At 39.0% G+C, this 17,758-nt stretch overlaps 1 protein-coding gene across 2 annotated transcripts in view; it reads left to right on the plus strand.

Moving 5' to 3' along the window:
• Positions 1-17,758, plus strand: part of celsr1a (cadherin EGF LAG seven-pass G-type receptor 1a) — an 81,207-nt gene that overhangs the window by 19,565 nt on the left and 43,884 nt on the right. For both annotated transcript variants that reach the window (XM_074698207.1, XM_074698208.1), the window contains exons 2-3: positions 14,694-15,049; positions 15,133-15,421. In XM_074698207.1, coding sequence (XP_074554308.1) covers positions 14,694-15,049; positions 15,133-15,421 — 645 coding nt within the window. The remainder of the gene's footprint in view (positions 1-14,693; positions 15,050-15,132; positions 15,422-17,758) is intronic.

Below are 17,758 nucleotides of genomic sequence, written 5' to 3' on the forward strand. Positions count from 1 at the left end.
ATTGCATTTTTTCTTTTTTTGGGGGGTGATGTTTCAGACTCCTTGTTTAAAACTGGCACAGATGTAGGATCAATAGAGTATACTCTTCTTTTGTGTCAAACACACAAACACACACACAATGCTATTCTGTCTTACTAGAAATCCCTGCTTTCACCAGTGTAGTCTTTGATTTCCAGTCTATCCTTTCGCCTTCAGGCAAAACCAAGAAACATTCTTATAATTGGGTAGAACTGCCTTTAAATGTGTTTGCATGTGCAGTCATGCTGTCCTTGAATGATTACATAAATTGTGTAATGTCTTAAAAGGGAAACTCTCTCATGAAGTTTTCAGATTTCTTTAGAGATCGTATAAATTAAAACACATAATTAATTACCCTGGTGCTTTTAAAAAGCAGGTCTACTCTTAACGTGTTATCAACCAACACAAGTTGCTTAGACTGTGTTTTTTGTGACTTGTAAATTTTGTATCCTGGGGATTTGACTGTATAGCTGTGTGGTATTGGGGCGTGTGTCTGCAGGTTGAGTTAAAGTTAAGATTTATTGTTTTCCGGCCTTAACAAAACACCGTTAATCAAAGGAGGATATGGCTAAATGCGGAAGGGGGAAGAAAACAAGGCAGTTTGGTAATACATGGGAAATGATTTATATTAAGTCACCCAAAACTGCTTGGATAATGTGTAACTTTTAAAACAATGTGATACGTTGTTTTTAAAACTAGTAGTACTACATAGACTGGTACTTTAGCTAAGACATAAATTGCTTATTTTGACAGTATAAAATCAAGCAATAATAATTAAACATAAGACAGAGAACAAAAAAAGGAGAAAAAATGTACCATATGAGGGAAACAGCTCCAGGTCATCCTGCTTCTCCGATAATGAGAGAGCAGAGATGCTTTTATTTGCTACCCTGTGTAGTGACAGTAATTGCTACCTTGATTTTAGTCAGGAATGTTGTCAATTTGTCAGCATTGGAGAGAACAACCGTCATTAAAAAAAAAAAAAAGTGTGGTAATGACAACAAGATTTTCTGAATCTGACAAATTATGAAGAGACTCTCTTAGATTAACACTGTTATACTTCCCCACACACATCCTGTGATTGATACAAGAAGAGTGTTGATGCATCTATTCCTTTATGTTCTGATTTGTTAGAGCTTGGAAGTTTCTTTAATGAACCTTTGAAATTTTTATTTTTGGGTTAAAACCATTAAATTGACAGAAACTCACCTCTACCTCCCTCCTTTTCCCGGAGCTGACTCATAACCACACACTATTCTTGTCAGCCTGGTCACCAAGCACAACACTCTTATTTCTCTCTGCCAGAGAAGAGAGGAGGGGAGGAGGAAAGACAAAAACAGTTTAGGAAGAAGAGAAGGGTCAGACAGGGTGATGGGATGGCAGTTCTGGCTGTAATAAAACGCTTAAGTGAGGGAGACTGGTGGATCTTAAGAGAAGAGGAGTGAAATGAGGTAATGTGATAGATAAGGGGAAGAGATAAAGCAGGAGAGCTGAAGACAGAGGGAAAGAGGTGGGGGCTTCTTCCTTTTACACCCTTACATTTCCTCCTCTCTGGCTTCAAAGAATCTCTGGGTGAGAAAGAATTATTCTCCTTTCTCGACTCTGCCCCATTTTCACACAAAGTGCTTTGTCCCACTTGCTCTACTTCTCTTTATGAAACACATTTTGTGACATTATTTACTTTATACCACCAAGGAGAACAGTGACCCTATTAAGGCAGATCTATTTCCTTCCTATAGTGTACATCAAACATTTCCACGGTTTAATATTTAAACCAGGCATTCATTTTAATTTGCTTTCTTGAAGAGGAAGCTACCCTGGGGGAGTTACTGGCGTCCCAGGAAGGAGATAAACAGAGAGAAGGGCTCAACAATAAAAGTCAGAGAAGGCCCATAAATCCCAGGCACAAAAGCATAAATCAATTGATCAATAAATCAATCAACCGATCAATCAGTCTTTATTTGTTTAGTGCCAACATAACCCAGAATAAAGGAGGAGTCTGCCATTCAGTTTTTGGCTCATCCAGACTCCATTAATGATGGAGAGAGGATCAAAGAAACATAGTCACATCAGCTAGCACCCAGCAGCCCCACTCAGCCACAGGATGAGACATCTGTGTCTGTATCACTGTTTCAACCGGCTGGCTGGTTTGGTGACTAACTGAGGAACCAACTGTGTAGAATAATCTGATGGTTTGACTGGTTGGCTTCCTTAATTAATAACTGAATTAAGTCATGTGTATGTGACTCATTGATTCAAAGGATGTTTCACGACCTGACCAACTTGAAAACAGTATCTAAAACTAGATGTCTGAAATCTGTCTGTCAGAGCGAATAGTCAAACGGCAAACCTGACATGAATAACCTATACTGTGTCTGTATTTCTGTCTGCATCTTAACTGCCATATATGTTTGATTTAATTCACTGACTATTTAAAAAAAAAAGAGTGGTTAAAGGTAAGTATTTCTCTAGTAATGAGAAAAACTAAAGAAGTCAATATCTCTGCCAAGGAGGCTATTTTTGGGAGAGTTTGTCTGTTTGTCTGTGACCAACATAACTCAAAAAGTGAAAAACAGATCTTGATGAACTTTTCAGGAAATGTTCAAAATAGGACAAGGAAGAAGTGATTAAATTTTGGAGGTGATCTGGATCACAGTCTGAATCCAGATTTTTTTTTTTAAGGATTCTTTATCATTGTGAGATAGGGCCATTTTCACCATATGTGTATATAACTCCACCATCAATGGTCGGATTGCTTTGCAAAACAATACAAGACAAGGTCACCATAATTTCTGACAGATGTAAAAGTACAATCAAGATCCTGCCAATATTCTGGATACTAAGATTTGGAACATTAATTATGTACTGGGTCATCATAATTTTCAACACTGTCAGGTAGATAGGGATAAACCGATTATCGGCTGGGCCAATTATCGGCCTAGCCAATATTTGGCATTTTGAGGCATATCAGCATTGGCCTTTTTTCAATCCGTTAGCCACTAAGAAACAAAAAGTTGTTGCAGCTCTGATGCAGCAGCCCCGCTGTCTGCAGTCACTACTCAGTCCCCAGCACTGTCCCACCCACAGTACCATCTGATTGGTTACAAGCAGAGCCATGGCTCGGGAAAGAGCCCATCAGTAGTGCTGTTATTACAGTTATTTCAGTTACATTGAAATTGCAACTGCAAATTAATATCAGCTTCAAATATCGTGTATCGGCCTTCTTGACTACAAATAATAAGTATCGGTATAGGCCTGAAAAAATCCATATTGTTCAATCTCTACCTGCATCTAACACCAAACCACCAAACAGACTGCTGAAAGGGAGTATAACATTAAACTAGAACTGAAGTGTTAGTGACAACCACAATATGCTCGACGTAGGTCCGCACTCTCTGAGTGCTTTTCTAGTTTCAGAAAGTAAATATTCTGCATAATTATTGCTGTACAAAATGACAACCATTACGCCAAAAACATATATTTTTAGATAAAAAGATCAGGGTTGTAACGTCAAGAGCCAGCACACTGTTCAATCAATCCAAGTTGCTTTGAAATATGACATTAAGAAAGCTGCCTTCTTTAAAGGTAGCTGTCAAGCTTTAATAAATAGTTCTGTTTTCTGGTAATTGTTGGCTTTGCTCTTTCTATGCTAATAAACCCTCAATTAGCAGTGTGTTTGCTTTTCTGCTAAGTTTCCTGAAGTTGACAGCTGGTCTGACTGAAAGCCTTCAGGCCTTAAAATCTCAGCAGTATAACACAGACTGAGGACATAGGTGTGTCAACCAAGTATAATGAAAACCAACAGTTACACCAGCCATCTTTGGTTAAATCTAAATTGGCTTTCCAATTTAAACTATTTCCAACTTTTTTCACTTGATTTGCTTTGAGTCAAAGACTTTTCTCAACTTATTGGCAGTTTTTTTGTGTTTTTGGTGACTGAGTTGAAGTGGTGTTTGTTGTTGTCAAGTCCATGAAAGAAAAAAAAGGTCCCAAAAAAACTGAACAAACTCGACTTTTTTTTTTTAAAATAATACTGACCCTCGAAAAATGTGAAGTGAATACTCTGCTTTCTTTGAGACTAACTTTGTTTAATTTTGTCCCGTGTTTCTGTTGATTGTTTAATATGGTTAAAGCTTTCGTGGAAGGTTTAAACCAGACTGTCCCTGTAAACGGTCGTCTAACGTCTTCAAGGATATGGAGTGTGGCACAAAATTAGTTCGATGCCAGCAGGAGTTGAAGCAGGATTGGGGTCGATGTCCTGCTAGGGTTTTTTTTTTTCTTACAAAAGACAAAAAAAAAAAGTCTTGTATGCACACATCAGCATACTTGAGCGCCTACCCAAATGTCTTGGGGATTTGCCAGACTGGCTATTTAGATTTACACAAGTCTCAGGGTTTCCCAGGGCAACGGCCCCCCTACCACCCCAACCTTTTTTTTGCTTTGTTGAAAGGAACCAATCATGCGTTGGCTCGTAACTAGGCACCCTATTTATCAGTAACCCGCACCAACAATAACTGTAACCTGACACCACCACAGAGAGATAGAGACAGAGGAAAGGAGAGGGAAGGAATGAGGAGGAGAAAGAAAAGGAGGAAAAGGGGAAAGGAGAAGTCAGGAAGTTCAAGAAAAACTTTTTGATTCTTTGGATATTACTTTTATTGTTTAAAAATAGTTTTTATGTTTTTAATTTTAAGTGGAATTGAAGATTTTGAGAAAAATTTTATCTTCTGTAAAGTAAATGAAACTCCTTTGCTAATTCAGTTTCTACCAAAGAAGTGATTGAATAATCAGAAATGTGAACAAGAACTATGATAAGCACAGAAAGAGAGCTGCTGCTGTTGAAGGCAGGGGGAGGTTTTAGTGTCAGTGTAATGGATACTTGGGTCCGATTAGGCCATTCATGGCTAAGTAGCTCTGAAGGGAGCAGTGCAGGCTGAGCTGTGAGAAGCTTTTGATCAGTGAATGTTTACCACCAAACCAACTGTTTGTCCGCTGTCAACCGATCAAACAGGATGGATGCTTGAGAGAGCATGAGAAGGGGCGGGGTTTGCTTATTTATATGTAAACATGGGTTATTTGTTCAAAAGCCTTTCTTTATGAATGATTGGCAGTTGTACTTGTGTGAATGTTAGTGCGAGCAGCTGGAAATGTGAACACGTGTTTTGAGTCAAAGGTTTGAAATGTGACAGAGCATAACCAATCAATAACTGAGCTGCATTGAGCAGGTATGTTAGGGTGTTTGGGTGTGTTGACAATCTTTCCTAGCTTTAACTGATTATTATAGAACAGTCTATCTGACTTTTTAATTTTTACCAGATCTTGATGAAATTTTCAGGAAATGTTCAAAATGGGATAAGGAAGAAGTGATTAAATTTTGGAGGTGATCTGGATCACCGTCTGGATCCAGGATTTTTAAAAAAAGATTCATTATCATTGTGAGATAGGGCTGTTTTCACCATATGTGTATATAACTCCACCATAAATGGTCTGATTGCTTTGCAAAACAATACAAGACGAGCTCACAACAATTTCTGACAGATGTAAAAGTACGATCCACATCCTGCCAATATTTTGGATACTAAGACCTGGAGCATGAAATATGTACTGGGTTATCATAATTTAAACACTGTTAGGTAACAAGTTATCATGAAAACCTTCTATTAACACCAAATTTTAACAGACAGTTCATGATCTTGAATGAGTGCATTAAAAATCTCAGAGGATGTTAATACATCATCAAGTAACCTGACGCTGAGCTCCCACTCATCACAGTAAATCATTACCCACATGTTTTTCGGCTGGTATGAAAACAAGAGATTTTCCAGACTAAATCATCGTGACACTGAAATCTCCCATGGTGTCCTTTTCTTCTTATGTCTAAGCTCTGACATTCCCTAATGATGATAATTCCAGTGTTGACATGGTGTCAGGAGGATACTTGCTGGAGGTGATGTTGAACGTGTCAGGACTTGTACTGAAAATTACATGTAGAAATGTGGTCTTTGCTCTTTCTCCATGGGGCTGTGGTCAGTTTCCCAACAGCTTTTTTTCTTCATGTTTCCTGTGGTTTTTAGGAGCGGTTAACATTTTTTACTCTAAATTCCTATTTTTTTCCCCATTATTTTCTACATTTCACCAGGCTTACTTCCTATTCCCTGGGTCAAGTAAGAAAACATAACATCTTTCCATTAACACGCTCTGAACGAGTTTGGTTAAAGACTCTTTGAAGTGAACACGATGAATTTTTTTATAGATTCATTTCTAAAAAAAAATTGAAGTCTGAAGTTCAGTTATCTTTTTAATTAAGTCAAAAATTTGACTGCAACTCTGGTTTTGTCAGTTGAAACATCTAGTTTCTTCAATAAGTCAGAGCTAGAAGCATCTTGAGTTGTGATCTCTGAATCTTTAATCGAAAGACTTGGATGGACTTTAGCTTTAAAGGCAAGCCCAGGGTTGAAGCACCGTGAAGGAGAATTAGAACTGAGTACTTGAGTTGAACAGCTGAATAGATTTTAAAGCATTCATCATTCATCATAATTAACTATGAAAGCAGAGCAGCTAAGAGAAAGAGATGATGGGACCTTTGAGTGATATAGTTCACTAATAAAAAGAGCTAATAGCATTTCAGCTTGTGCTTTGTCTGAGTGTGATGCTGAACAGAAGATTAGATTAGGTTATAGTGAACTAAATACGTATCAAATGACACTCACTCTTTGTAGTTAGCAGACTTTACCGCTCATTTCTAGTTGATACACCAGGGTTAAAGTGCTCAGTCCATATGTCACCACGTCTGAGTCTCTTTCTCTTCCTTTCTTCCCATTCCCACTTTTCTCTGTCCTCAGGGCATCTCCACAAACTTGTTAACAACAGACTGTGATGGTTACTACCAGCAGTGAATTTATGACCTTGTCACAACAACAAGCCCTAAGTGTTCTCTGGTTCACTGCTATGTCCACATCTGTACCTCAGTGATCGGCTGCTGCCTCATGTTTCTGATGAATCACATTCTTTGGCAGGAGTCAAGAAGGCAAAAAGCTAACAAGTGAACTTACACCAGTCAACCCGTGGGCGTTAATAATGGGGGGAAGGAGGAGGGGGTCAGGCCTTCATTTAGGCTCATTTCACTTCATCCAGCCCTGTTTGGCATTGTCTGGACAGGAACAGTGCTTCTATTCATTTCATCCATCTCTCCCAGGGATCCTAAATGGGACATCGATATTCCAGCCAGGTTGGTTCTTGGCCTGCCACTCGATGCCCCTGACTGCTGTGCTTAAGTATCGCCACTAAGGGCACTTGTGGGGAGCTTGTGAAACTCCTATCTGCTTGGAGTGAAGGGCGGAGGAGCAGTTGATACAGTCGTGCCGGCTTTTGAACTCCCGTGTATGCCTAGCCAAAGTTTTTAGTTCAACTCAAAATAAGTGTGGTGTTTAAACCCTTTGATGTGTGCCAACCTATGTACCTGCATCTGATTCAGCAGATTTCTCCCAAATGTATCAGATATTTTTTTAAGGTGTCAGGATGTTCAAAACAGAGATTTTTATGTTTTTATTTTCAGCTATGTATTTTAAAATTAATATCCAGTGTGAATGATTTGTGATTTTCAGCCTATTTTCTGCAACTAAAAGACAACTTCAACGCAAGGCCTGCAGAATATGACATTTAAAAATGGGATGTGGAATAAGCTATGTACTAGTCATCACGCTTTACACATTTCTTGTGTCCTGAATTCAAGATACATCCAGTGTTTTTGGCCTCAATCTAAACAACAGCCACGTATACATGGACCCAAATATTCCGCTTGATTTTGGTTTATTTGCTCAAACGGTAAGAATTTAACCGTTATATACACCTCATTCTGAAAGAAAAGTGCCAATCTGAATAGATGCATCATCAGTTTCACAGGAGTGGAATATTCCTTTCCCCAAACCGATTGAGGTTTCATATATCCACTCAAATGGAAAGTTGTCAGGGTGCGTTCTCTCAGCGCATGCTCAGATATGACGTAAGACGCAACTAGAGACGTTCCTTAATTTAAAAAATGGAGGCAAGCAGTCATCACCTCAGGAAGTTTGTTTTTGTTTCAAACTTTGAAAGAACTGAACATAATTTCAAGACTGGATTGAAGGACACCCCCCCCCCCCCCCCCCCAAAAAAAATAAAATAAAATAAAATAATAATAATAATAATTTGTCGTCCTCCGTCTTTGATAAATCACGTGATGTTTACGTTTTTCTGCGCATGCCCCATTGACTATTCTGTTTGATCATAGCGCCGCATGTAGACCAGAGATTGGAATATTCCTTTCCATGTATACTATTGTTTTCGGAAAAGTCATGCAGAAATTCCATTCAGGAAGACGAAAACCCCCCCATGTAACCGTGGCTATTGATTATCTTCCAAGCAGATTGTTGGATTTCTAATCTAGTCTTGGATTTGTAGCCAAAGTGCAAATATTGGTGTCGAAATTTTGAACAATAGAAAACTCCAAACTCCAACACTTAACTTCATTCAAATGCCTTTAAGCATGAGTTTATTAAACAGCTCCCAGGCTTAACAGCATGGTTTATAAAGATAAATAAAAACTTGAAAAAATAAATTGCTTAAGTTTCCTACAGTAAGTAAAGTTTTCCAAAATTTCAATGTAACTGCAATAACTGCAATAACTGCACTGCTGATTGGCTGTTTCCCAAGCCATGGCTCTGCTTGTAACCATTCAGATGGTACTGTGGGTGGGACAGTGCTGGGGACTGAGTAGTGACTGTAGACAGTGGAGCAGCCGTCTGATTAATAAAAAAAAAGTTGGTGCCGATATGTCTAAAAATGCCAAATATTGCCCCCTAGAATCGGCCTGACTGATAACTGGTCTATCCCTGGCTTTTAATGTTGTAAAGCATAGATGGTTGGTGCATGTGCCTCCTTGGAAGGCATGGAGTTGAGTTGTGGTGAAAGTTGAGCCTGGTTCAACGTCACGTGAAAACACACTCTACTGAGTGACTCAGATGGCCAGTTGAATGATGCATTTCATTTCATCTGCAGAGTGAGTCACTATGTAAGAATTAAAAGAGCAAAACAGAATAGATCAGTGTCTGAAGGATACACCTTCCCACCTTTTTTTCAAAGCCATTTGATTTGGGCAACCACTGATCCTGGCTCAGTCAGCCATCTGCATGTAATCCCACCTGTTCTCAGGGATGTTAGCCTCCGACACCCACACCTCACACACTCCCTTCCATGTTCCAACTGCTCACTGCTGAAGAGAAAGGAGTCTTTTGTTAGCCTGTAAACACCTTTACCTCTATGGTGGCTTGAAGTAATGAGTCAAAACACAACCCTATCAGTTCCTAACTTTTTGTTGAAACTTTTTGTATGTGCTTGAAAAAATAGAATCATTTAGTGCAAAGTTTTGTATTTTTAGTTATAAAATTACTTGTTGTGCTGAGAAGTAAAGGAACATTTAAATCTCTCTATACACTCAGTCTGGGACAATAAGAGGCCTTGATCCATCTTAATCCTTGCTCATCTTTGCTGTAACCTTGTTGGTTTCACTATTTAGGAAATGCTCTGAGACATTTCTTCACCCTCCGTGTTTAGGTTAGTTTTACTTTCCCTCTTTTGTTTCTGCAAAGCTGGCTTGATGTCTCTTGATTGATGGTGCTTTTACTGAACTATTTCCAGCGTGATTTGGGTAATTTCCCTCTGCTTTGAAAAGACAGGATGTCTGTCAGAGTCTGCAGCTTGCTGATATGTGATCTGCTGTAGGTGCTGGTTGCTATGAGAGATAGAAAAAAAGGACAATGGGAGATGAGTTCTGACAACTTGCTGGACTCTGAACATAACAGTAGGAACTAAACAAGGTGCGGTTTTTACGTGTGATCAGAATTACATACTAGAACAGGGGTTGCCAACCTGTAGCTCGAGAGCCGCATGTGGCTCCTTGCCTTTCAGTATGCGGCTCTTCAATCCATTTATAAAAAATATATATATAGATCTATATATTGTACTGAGTAATGGTGTGCTGATTAAACTAAAATATTGATATATTGATGCCTACTTTGGGATCAGTATTGATTAATACATGGGGGATGAGATTGATACTTAAGTTTCGGTTTCTCTTCTCTACATGTGCTCCTCTCAATCGCTCATGTGCTCAAAGCTATCTAGACAGACAATGTATTGACTTTCATTTTATGTCATTTTGTTTATGTGTGAGGGGAAGTGTGTCTGTAAGACCACGAGTGTGATGTGGCTCTTTGTAGTACCACGGTAATTTTTGTGACTGGTTGGCCACCCCTGTGCTAGAATAAGTGTTGCTGCAATAATGTATTATAAACTCCATGTTTTTAGGTGTGCTTGCTGCACGTGAGTGTTTTTTCCAGAGAGGAGTGAGGGAAACAAATGGATGTAATGTGTCAACAGTTTGAGACCATAATGACAAGCACAAACCACAGACAAAGACCTGTGTGTGTGTGTGTGTGTACTCTAAGGTGGAGGTGCAAACTAGTTATCAGTATTTTCTGTCTGCATAGATGCGTGGTCATTTGTTTACACACACAAACACACCAAGTGTGTCATTGATGTGGCGTATTTTCACAAGTAATCAACAGCTCTTATCGCCTCTTTAAGCCTTCAGCAGCTGTAATGTGTGATATAATCTGCAGACCGCTGATATTCATCCTGATTTTATGAATGATTGAACTCACTACGACAACCACTTCATCAGATAACAGCAGAGATTATGTTTTACAACTCATAGGGCTGTAAAAGTGCAATTAGCAAATATAATAGGCTGTCATGTTGAGTCTCACTTGATTATGTTTGATGATGCGTTGAATCAGCAGTGCTTAGTTTGGCTTTCTAATATACAGCAGATAATCCAGTTAAAGAAGGATCTATTGTTCCTTAGAGAGTTAAGAGTGTTATTTATGCTTATGCCTATTCATCTCCAGGTTTGTCTATAAATACTCCCAGTACTAACAAGTCCTGCTGAACCAGTTTCTGTGCAGCATATCTATTACTTGCTTTGTGGTGTGTGTATTTGTGTGCATGTGTGTGTGTAGAGAGGGGGTCTGTGTAAACGTCTGTGAGTGTGATGGCATTCTTACACACGCGGAACGTATTTTTCTGGAGCCTCTTCCTGTGACACACCTTTTCCATGGTTCAGCCCATCCTCTGCATGTGTGTTTTTTTTTTTTTTTAGGCCCCTGCCAGCAGCTGTTGATTTTATACGTGGTGTGAGTAGACATGCCACTCGCAAAACAAGTCAAAACTGAAAAAGAATTCTCTAGTAAACGTGTGACAATATAGTTCAAAGTTTCACATTTCTTTGTTATTAATGTAAGTGCAATATCAGTAATATGACTTAATCAATGTTCTCATCTTACTCCGTCTCATAAATCCTGAATGAGGAATTTTGATTATTTATGTCCAAGTCCAATGGTTTTTGGAAACAGCAGGGGCTGCTTTAGTGGAATTTTTTACTTCAATGTTTCCCCATAAATCATCTTATTTACCAAAATAACAAAAAAGCGCAAGCTTGATGCTAACGTATATTGGAAACTGCATTGATATGCTAGCATTTAGCATACATCAGTATAACTTAAGCTTCAGAATAGAATTTCAACTTTCATCACTGAAACATATCACCTCCACTCTTTGTAAAAAAAACTGAGATTTTCAAATTGTGTCAAAGGCTAACAGGCAATTGAAAGGCTCATGGTTGAGGTCATAACTAAGGAAAGCTTCCAAACAACTTAAACCTTTGCTATAACCACTTTGAGACACTAGACGGCCTACTTGAATTATTAATATATTACAACACAGTACAACAACGTCACATTGTGGTCAATTTTTATCTGTTTCTGTATAATTATGCCCAGAAATATCCACACTCAGGGACCAGTTACATTTTATTCACTTACAGTATAAACTAAATTAAATGCTGTTGACACAGGAAACCTGTAAAGCTACTTTTTGTACCAAGAAAATTCACAACAGGAATTGATAAGGAAATCGATAAAGAATCAGATTGATAAGCAGAATCGATAAGGGCATCGGTATTGACAAAATCTTATCAATTCCCATCTCTAGAAATAGGTATAAGTCTGTATGTTTTAGTGTGAAATGAAAAGGACCAATGATGAATGAGGAAGTAGGTGTAAAATATGGGTAGGCCCATGTTGTTACTGAATGCATCAGGTCATAAACGGTTGCTGTAATTTGATGCAACTTTTTACAACAAAGCATGTCTTTGAATCTTTTGACAAGTGAATTTAAATCGAATTTGTCCGTATCTTTTTGTGGCCAGTGGGATTTTTCCCCCCGAGACTAGGGGAGGGAGGAAGAGACAGGTGTGGACTGCAGTAGAAGAATAAACACACAGTCCAACCAACAGATACTTCGTCCATTCACACTTTGTTCGATGACAGCCACCATTCCATAACATTACAGCAGCCCTACAAGCCACAGCTGCTACTTAATGTCACAGTCCTTGCAGAGTGACTTGTTAATGTGTGTGTGCAGTTGTTTTGGTGCCCTCTGTTACCACCCATTAATCAGGATTAATGTCCCTGACAGCTAAAAGAAGTAGGATGCACTGATGTTGCTTCTGTTTTGTTTTGATTCAGTGTGGTCAGAGCTGCCCGGTCAAGTTAGCGGTTAATTCAAAGCTAAGCTGATGAGTGAGCCTTTCCACAACTCTCTAATACTGATCCCATTGAAAGGAGGGTTGAGGGTCCTGAGAAGTGACCTCATCCAGATTTGAAAGTCACCCCCACTCCACCACCCAATGACAGAATGGTGTAGCAAAGCTTTGCAATCTGACCCATTTTCCTGCCTTGTGTCTGCAATATTGCCCCCCTCCCCTACAAATTTCATCTGGCCTCTGCACCTGTTGTTAGCTGTATTTCACCCAGCCCATGTCCTCTGCAGCCTGCTTTCATATATAGGCACAAGAGCTTACACTTGAGCCAGAAGTAGCTATAAGAGCAGACTGGGACCTCCGTGGGGGCAGACGCCCTGGACTTGTGAAATTATTCCCAACAGGCGCTTGAATCACATGAAATTAACTTTGACTGTCAAACAGTTCCAGTCTAATCTATTGGCAAAGTGTCCCAAATAAAAGAATTGAATTATTAAGAGAGGAGAGAAGAAATGCAGTTCATTTCAGCCAGTATTCATAATGCCTATCTGATGACATCAATCTCACAGCAACAAACTCAGTATCAGAGGGTGAGCATCTCAGTACCAACATCAAAACTAACCTGGACAGAATTTCTAGACTCTAAATCCAGAAATGTGGTCTCAGGGGAAATGCTGTGGGCTGGTGAAGTAGTGACTGACCAAATGAGCTTTAAAGTGTTTAAACGCATGTAAACAGGTGGCTTTGCCTTCAGTCATGTTTTTTTTAACCAAGATTATTTTTAAAAACCTTATTCGAGTTTCTAACAAAAAAAAAGGAAATTTTTGAAATTTCTTGGGATTTTTGAGAAAAAAATGTTTAAGTTGACAGTAACAAAACTAGAGATGTGTACTTACACATGTGAAACGATACAGTACTGATGCCGGGTACCTGGCAATCATATCAGTAATCAATGGTACCAATTTTCTGTACTTTTTTGTGTTTATGTGGTAAAAATTATTAATTTGTTTAATAACATAATATAACTTAATAACAAATAACATATTTATTCTTCAGTGTATAACCATGCAGTGCTGTGTTCATGGCCGGCATGGAAAATTGCCTACTCTTCTTCTCCCTCCCAATCACAAGGATGGGTATAGGTACCTAAACATGGTACCTTTTGATCTTGCATGAATCGGTACCCGGTACTTTGGCAGAATATGGTCGGTACCTGTAAAAGTACCTAATTTGGTACCCATCCCTTAACAAAACCCTGAAAATTTAAATATTCCTTGGCTAGAAATTTCAATGGAAATTTTCAGGAAACTTTACCAAACTTAACCACAAAAATTTCCACAACTTTGTAGCATAAATCAAATATATATCAGGGTTTCTAACTAAATCCTTTCTAGCACTGTGCTGTGAGTCAAAGCAAATAAAAAGAGAAAAAAATATATCAGCTTCAAATAAAAATAATTTCTTTTATCATCACAAAAGTTTACAAATAAAGAAAGATGAGAGATTACCTTGTGACTGTAATAATGAAAAACATATATTGTTACTTAATTTATACTTCATATCAAGATTGCAGATGGATACCACAGTCTGAAAAAAATGACTTTTAGTAACACAAATGCACTTAAAATGTCAATTTGAAATAAATGAGAGACATTCATAAATATTTTATCAAATGGAGAAACAACTTTCTTTACATGGAGGGGAATAATGGCAGAAAAGAAAAACTTCCTCACTGTAGGCTATCTACAGGCCTGAAAGAGGTGCAGTTAGGAGCAAGGGTACCACCACCAACTGTGTCAGAAGCTCTTTTACACTGCAAGTCCTGAACAAAGTCACCATGCTTGTCCTTTTTTACTGAATTCATAGTTCTGGTGTCACACTAAGTGCTTTTGCAATGTGTTGTGGTGATTGGTAAACAAACCGATCTTCCTCACCACTGCCTTTTCCACTGATTCATCTGTTTTTTTTTTCACAGCCATTTTAAACCACCATTGTATACAGATGTTTAACAGTCAAATATGTTTCTTTCCTCTTTCAGACGGCCTTCACCGTGTTGTCGCTCACTGCACGCTGCGTGTCACCATCATAACAGACGACATGTTGACCAACAGCATCACCGTGCGCCTGGAGAACATGTCCCAGGAGCGCTTCCTCTCTCCTCTGCTCAATCTCTTTCTCGAAGGCGTGGCAGCTGTGCTGTCCACCAAACGGGAAGCAGTATTTGTTTTCAACATCCAAAATGATACTGATGTCCAAGGCTCCATTCTCAATGTGACATTTTCAGCTCTGCAGCCTGAAGGTCTGCAGGGTAAAGGGGTCTTTTTTCCATCAGAGGAGCTGCAGGAGCAGATCTACCTCAACAGGACTCTGCTCAGGCTTATATCCTCCCAGGAGGTAAAACAGAGATAAACACACCTACAAAAGGACAAACACACATACAAAATTATTGAATTCCTAAATTTTGATGTTTCTTCCAGGTATTGCCGTTTGACGACAACATCTGCCTGCGGGAGCCCTGTGAGAACTACATGAAGTGTGTGTCAGTGCTGAAGTTTGACAGCTCCCCTCCCTTCATAGCCTCAGACACGGTTCTTTTTCGGCCTATTCACCCCATCAACGGGCTGCGGTGCCGCTGTCCTATCGGGTTCACAGGAGACTACTGTGAAACAGAGATTGATCTGTGTTACTCTGGACCCTGCAAGAACAACGGAAGATGCCGCAGTCGAGAGGGAGGGTACACCTGTGAGTGCTTGGAGGACTTCACCGGTGAGTCGTCTAGAACAAAAAATCAAAATTGTTAATTTCAGCTGAAGGAGTCATTGAGGTACATTTGAGTCTTTCAGGATGAAACTGAAGTGACAGGCGCTCTGGCAGGTGTCACAGTAGGAGACATTTCACAGGATGTTATTGTTGATTCTTGGCGACAGAAAGATCACAGATCATCTAGAAGTCAAAAGCATCTAAACTACACATTGGAGGGATATATGAATCATTTATTGTTGAGAAGGTTGATGAAAAGATCCAATTAAAAGACAAAATTTACAGGTCCCAGTGCAAAAGTGATAAGCTGTATCTTGTTGCCATCCCCATCACCACTGAAGTTAAGGTTTTTGGCTCAGAATTTAAAAAAATATAACCTCCCTTTTAACATCTTTATCAGGAGTATCTCTCCGTTAGTTCGATGCCACAGTATTTACACTGAATCATTCAGCATTGGCAATCATCGTTATCATTGCTATTACAGATCAGCTAATGAAGCTAAGCCCCAGAAGCTAACGTTAGTTCAACTAGAGCCCTTTAACAACAGCTAACAATGATGTATGATCACCAAAGTACAAAAACAAGAACAAAATAGGCTAATGAACTCCCAACGAACAAAGTGACACGATGAACTATGCCGCTAGGAGCTAACATTTGGCTAACTTTAGCTAACGCTACGGATCTCCAAGATAACTTTATATTTCTTTCTGGCACAATGACAATATGTTGCTTCAAATGCAATCTTGACTTACCTTAGAACAGATGTATTCATCCTCGTTTATGTCATTCATGTTGAGTTGATGTGGTGGTGTACCGCACAGCTATATCCTAAGGAGACACTTTTCACAATTGAGATATGGCTTAGGAAAGGGTAAAAAAATACAACAATCAATCAGCTTCTCAGAGTACCTTGTGTTGGAGTTGCAAGTACCCAATGAACACTATTTGACGATTTTTAAACTTAAAATCTAAGAAAAATTTCATAAAACCAAACATAAACTGACTTTTTGGAATGCATTTCAATGGACTTCCAGGCAGGGAATGACCAAGTGTAGGGGAATAGGTATACACACTGATTGGCTCATTGCATTTGAGGGCCGGACTTTGCCATGGGTCAGTTGTGAGTGTAGTCCTGTTCTAAAGCTCCTTTATCATCACGGCAGCTTGTAACGACCTTATGACTCAGCACAGATACTTAACACTTAACTTTTCTTATTGAAGTAACCACAGAGAATATTCTCCTAAAAAGTGTGTGAGAAATAATAGTGGATCTTAAAAAGGCTGTGGTGATTAGTGTAAAACAACCAAGCTGCTCTGACAGGTTGTCAGAGAAAGCTCCATCACCTATTGTTGAGGAAATGTGGTTTACACAAGTTCAGGAAAGAAAAAAGTATTGTAGTAAGGTTGATATAGCCACCTGTATACACACCACACAAGCACAAAGGCTCACACACACACACACACTTACATTCTTTCTCACACACATGCACACACACAGTAGGTTTTTTGCTGCATTAAGATGTATGGAATGCTGAACACACCATTTCCATCTCAGCTTTCACATTCACTTAAACCACAGCAGCCTTCTTCAAACTTAATCTTATTATTGGAGAATGTGAGATTTTTTTAAGACAGACACACAAAGGCAAAGCCCTCTGTGCTCTGGTTTAACTGGTCCTGATAACATGGCTCTCTGTAATCCGTGCTTTTTTCACTGGTACTTTAATGTAATAGCATCCCAACCCATCGGTTAGTGTTCCCTTTATCACTGTTTTAGAGAAATAATACACTGGAAAATAAGATTATGGAATCATTTAAAATATTTATTAAATGTAAAGCAGCATAGACAGCAGAGACAATACCTTTAAGTATCTAAAACATTGAGAGCAGACCATGTTATACCATTAACTTTTTCTTTTTTAACAAATCTGCAACTAATTTCAAATGCATTTAACACTGCTTGACTTTACAGATTTTTAAAAAGAAATACTGATTAATCAACCACTAAAGCTTTTCTTTTGTTAAATAACAAAACCAAAATCTGCTCTTTGCACTGATGGAGAAAAAGCCCAAAGAAACTGACCTCTGCCTGGAAGCTAGAGTTGGTAATTCTGCACAGCAAAATGAGGTATAATTTATGGGAAGCTTCTGAAGCTTTCATCATTCCCATTGAAATCATTTTCCAAATATTTCACTGTGTCATTGATAGTCCCCATACTTTCCCCTTGTACATCTGATACTTGATTGGCTGTCTCTCTCTAATAGAATTTGGAGGTTCTCAGACAGCTGTCACCCCTCCTCTTCCCCATCTCCTGAAGCCCTCTACCTCTCCTCCCCTGTCCT

This window comes from Halichoeres trimaculatus, unplaced genomic scaffold, assembly GCF_033239565.1.
Source record: "Halichoeres trimaculatus isolate MK-OKI-2021-1 unplaced genomic scaffold, fHalTri1.1 fHalTri1_scaffold_21, whole genome shotgun sequence".
Lineage (NCBI taxonomy): Eukaryota > Metazoa > Chordata > Actinopteri > Labriformes > Labridae > Halichoeres > Halichoeres trimaculatus.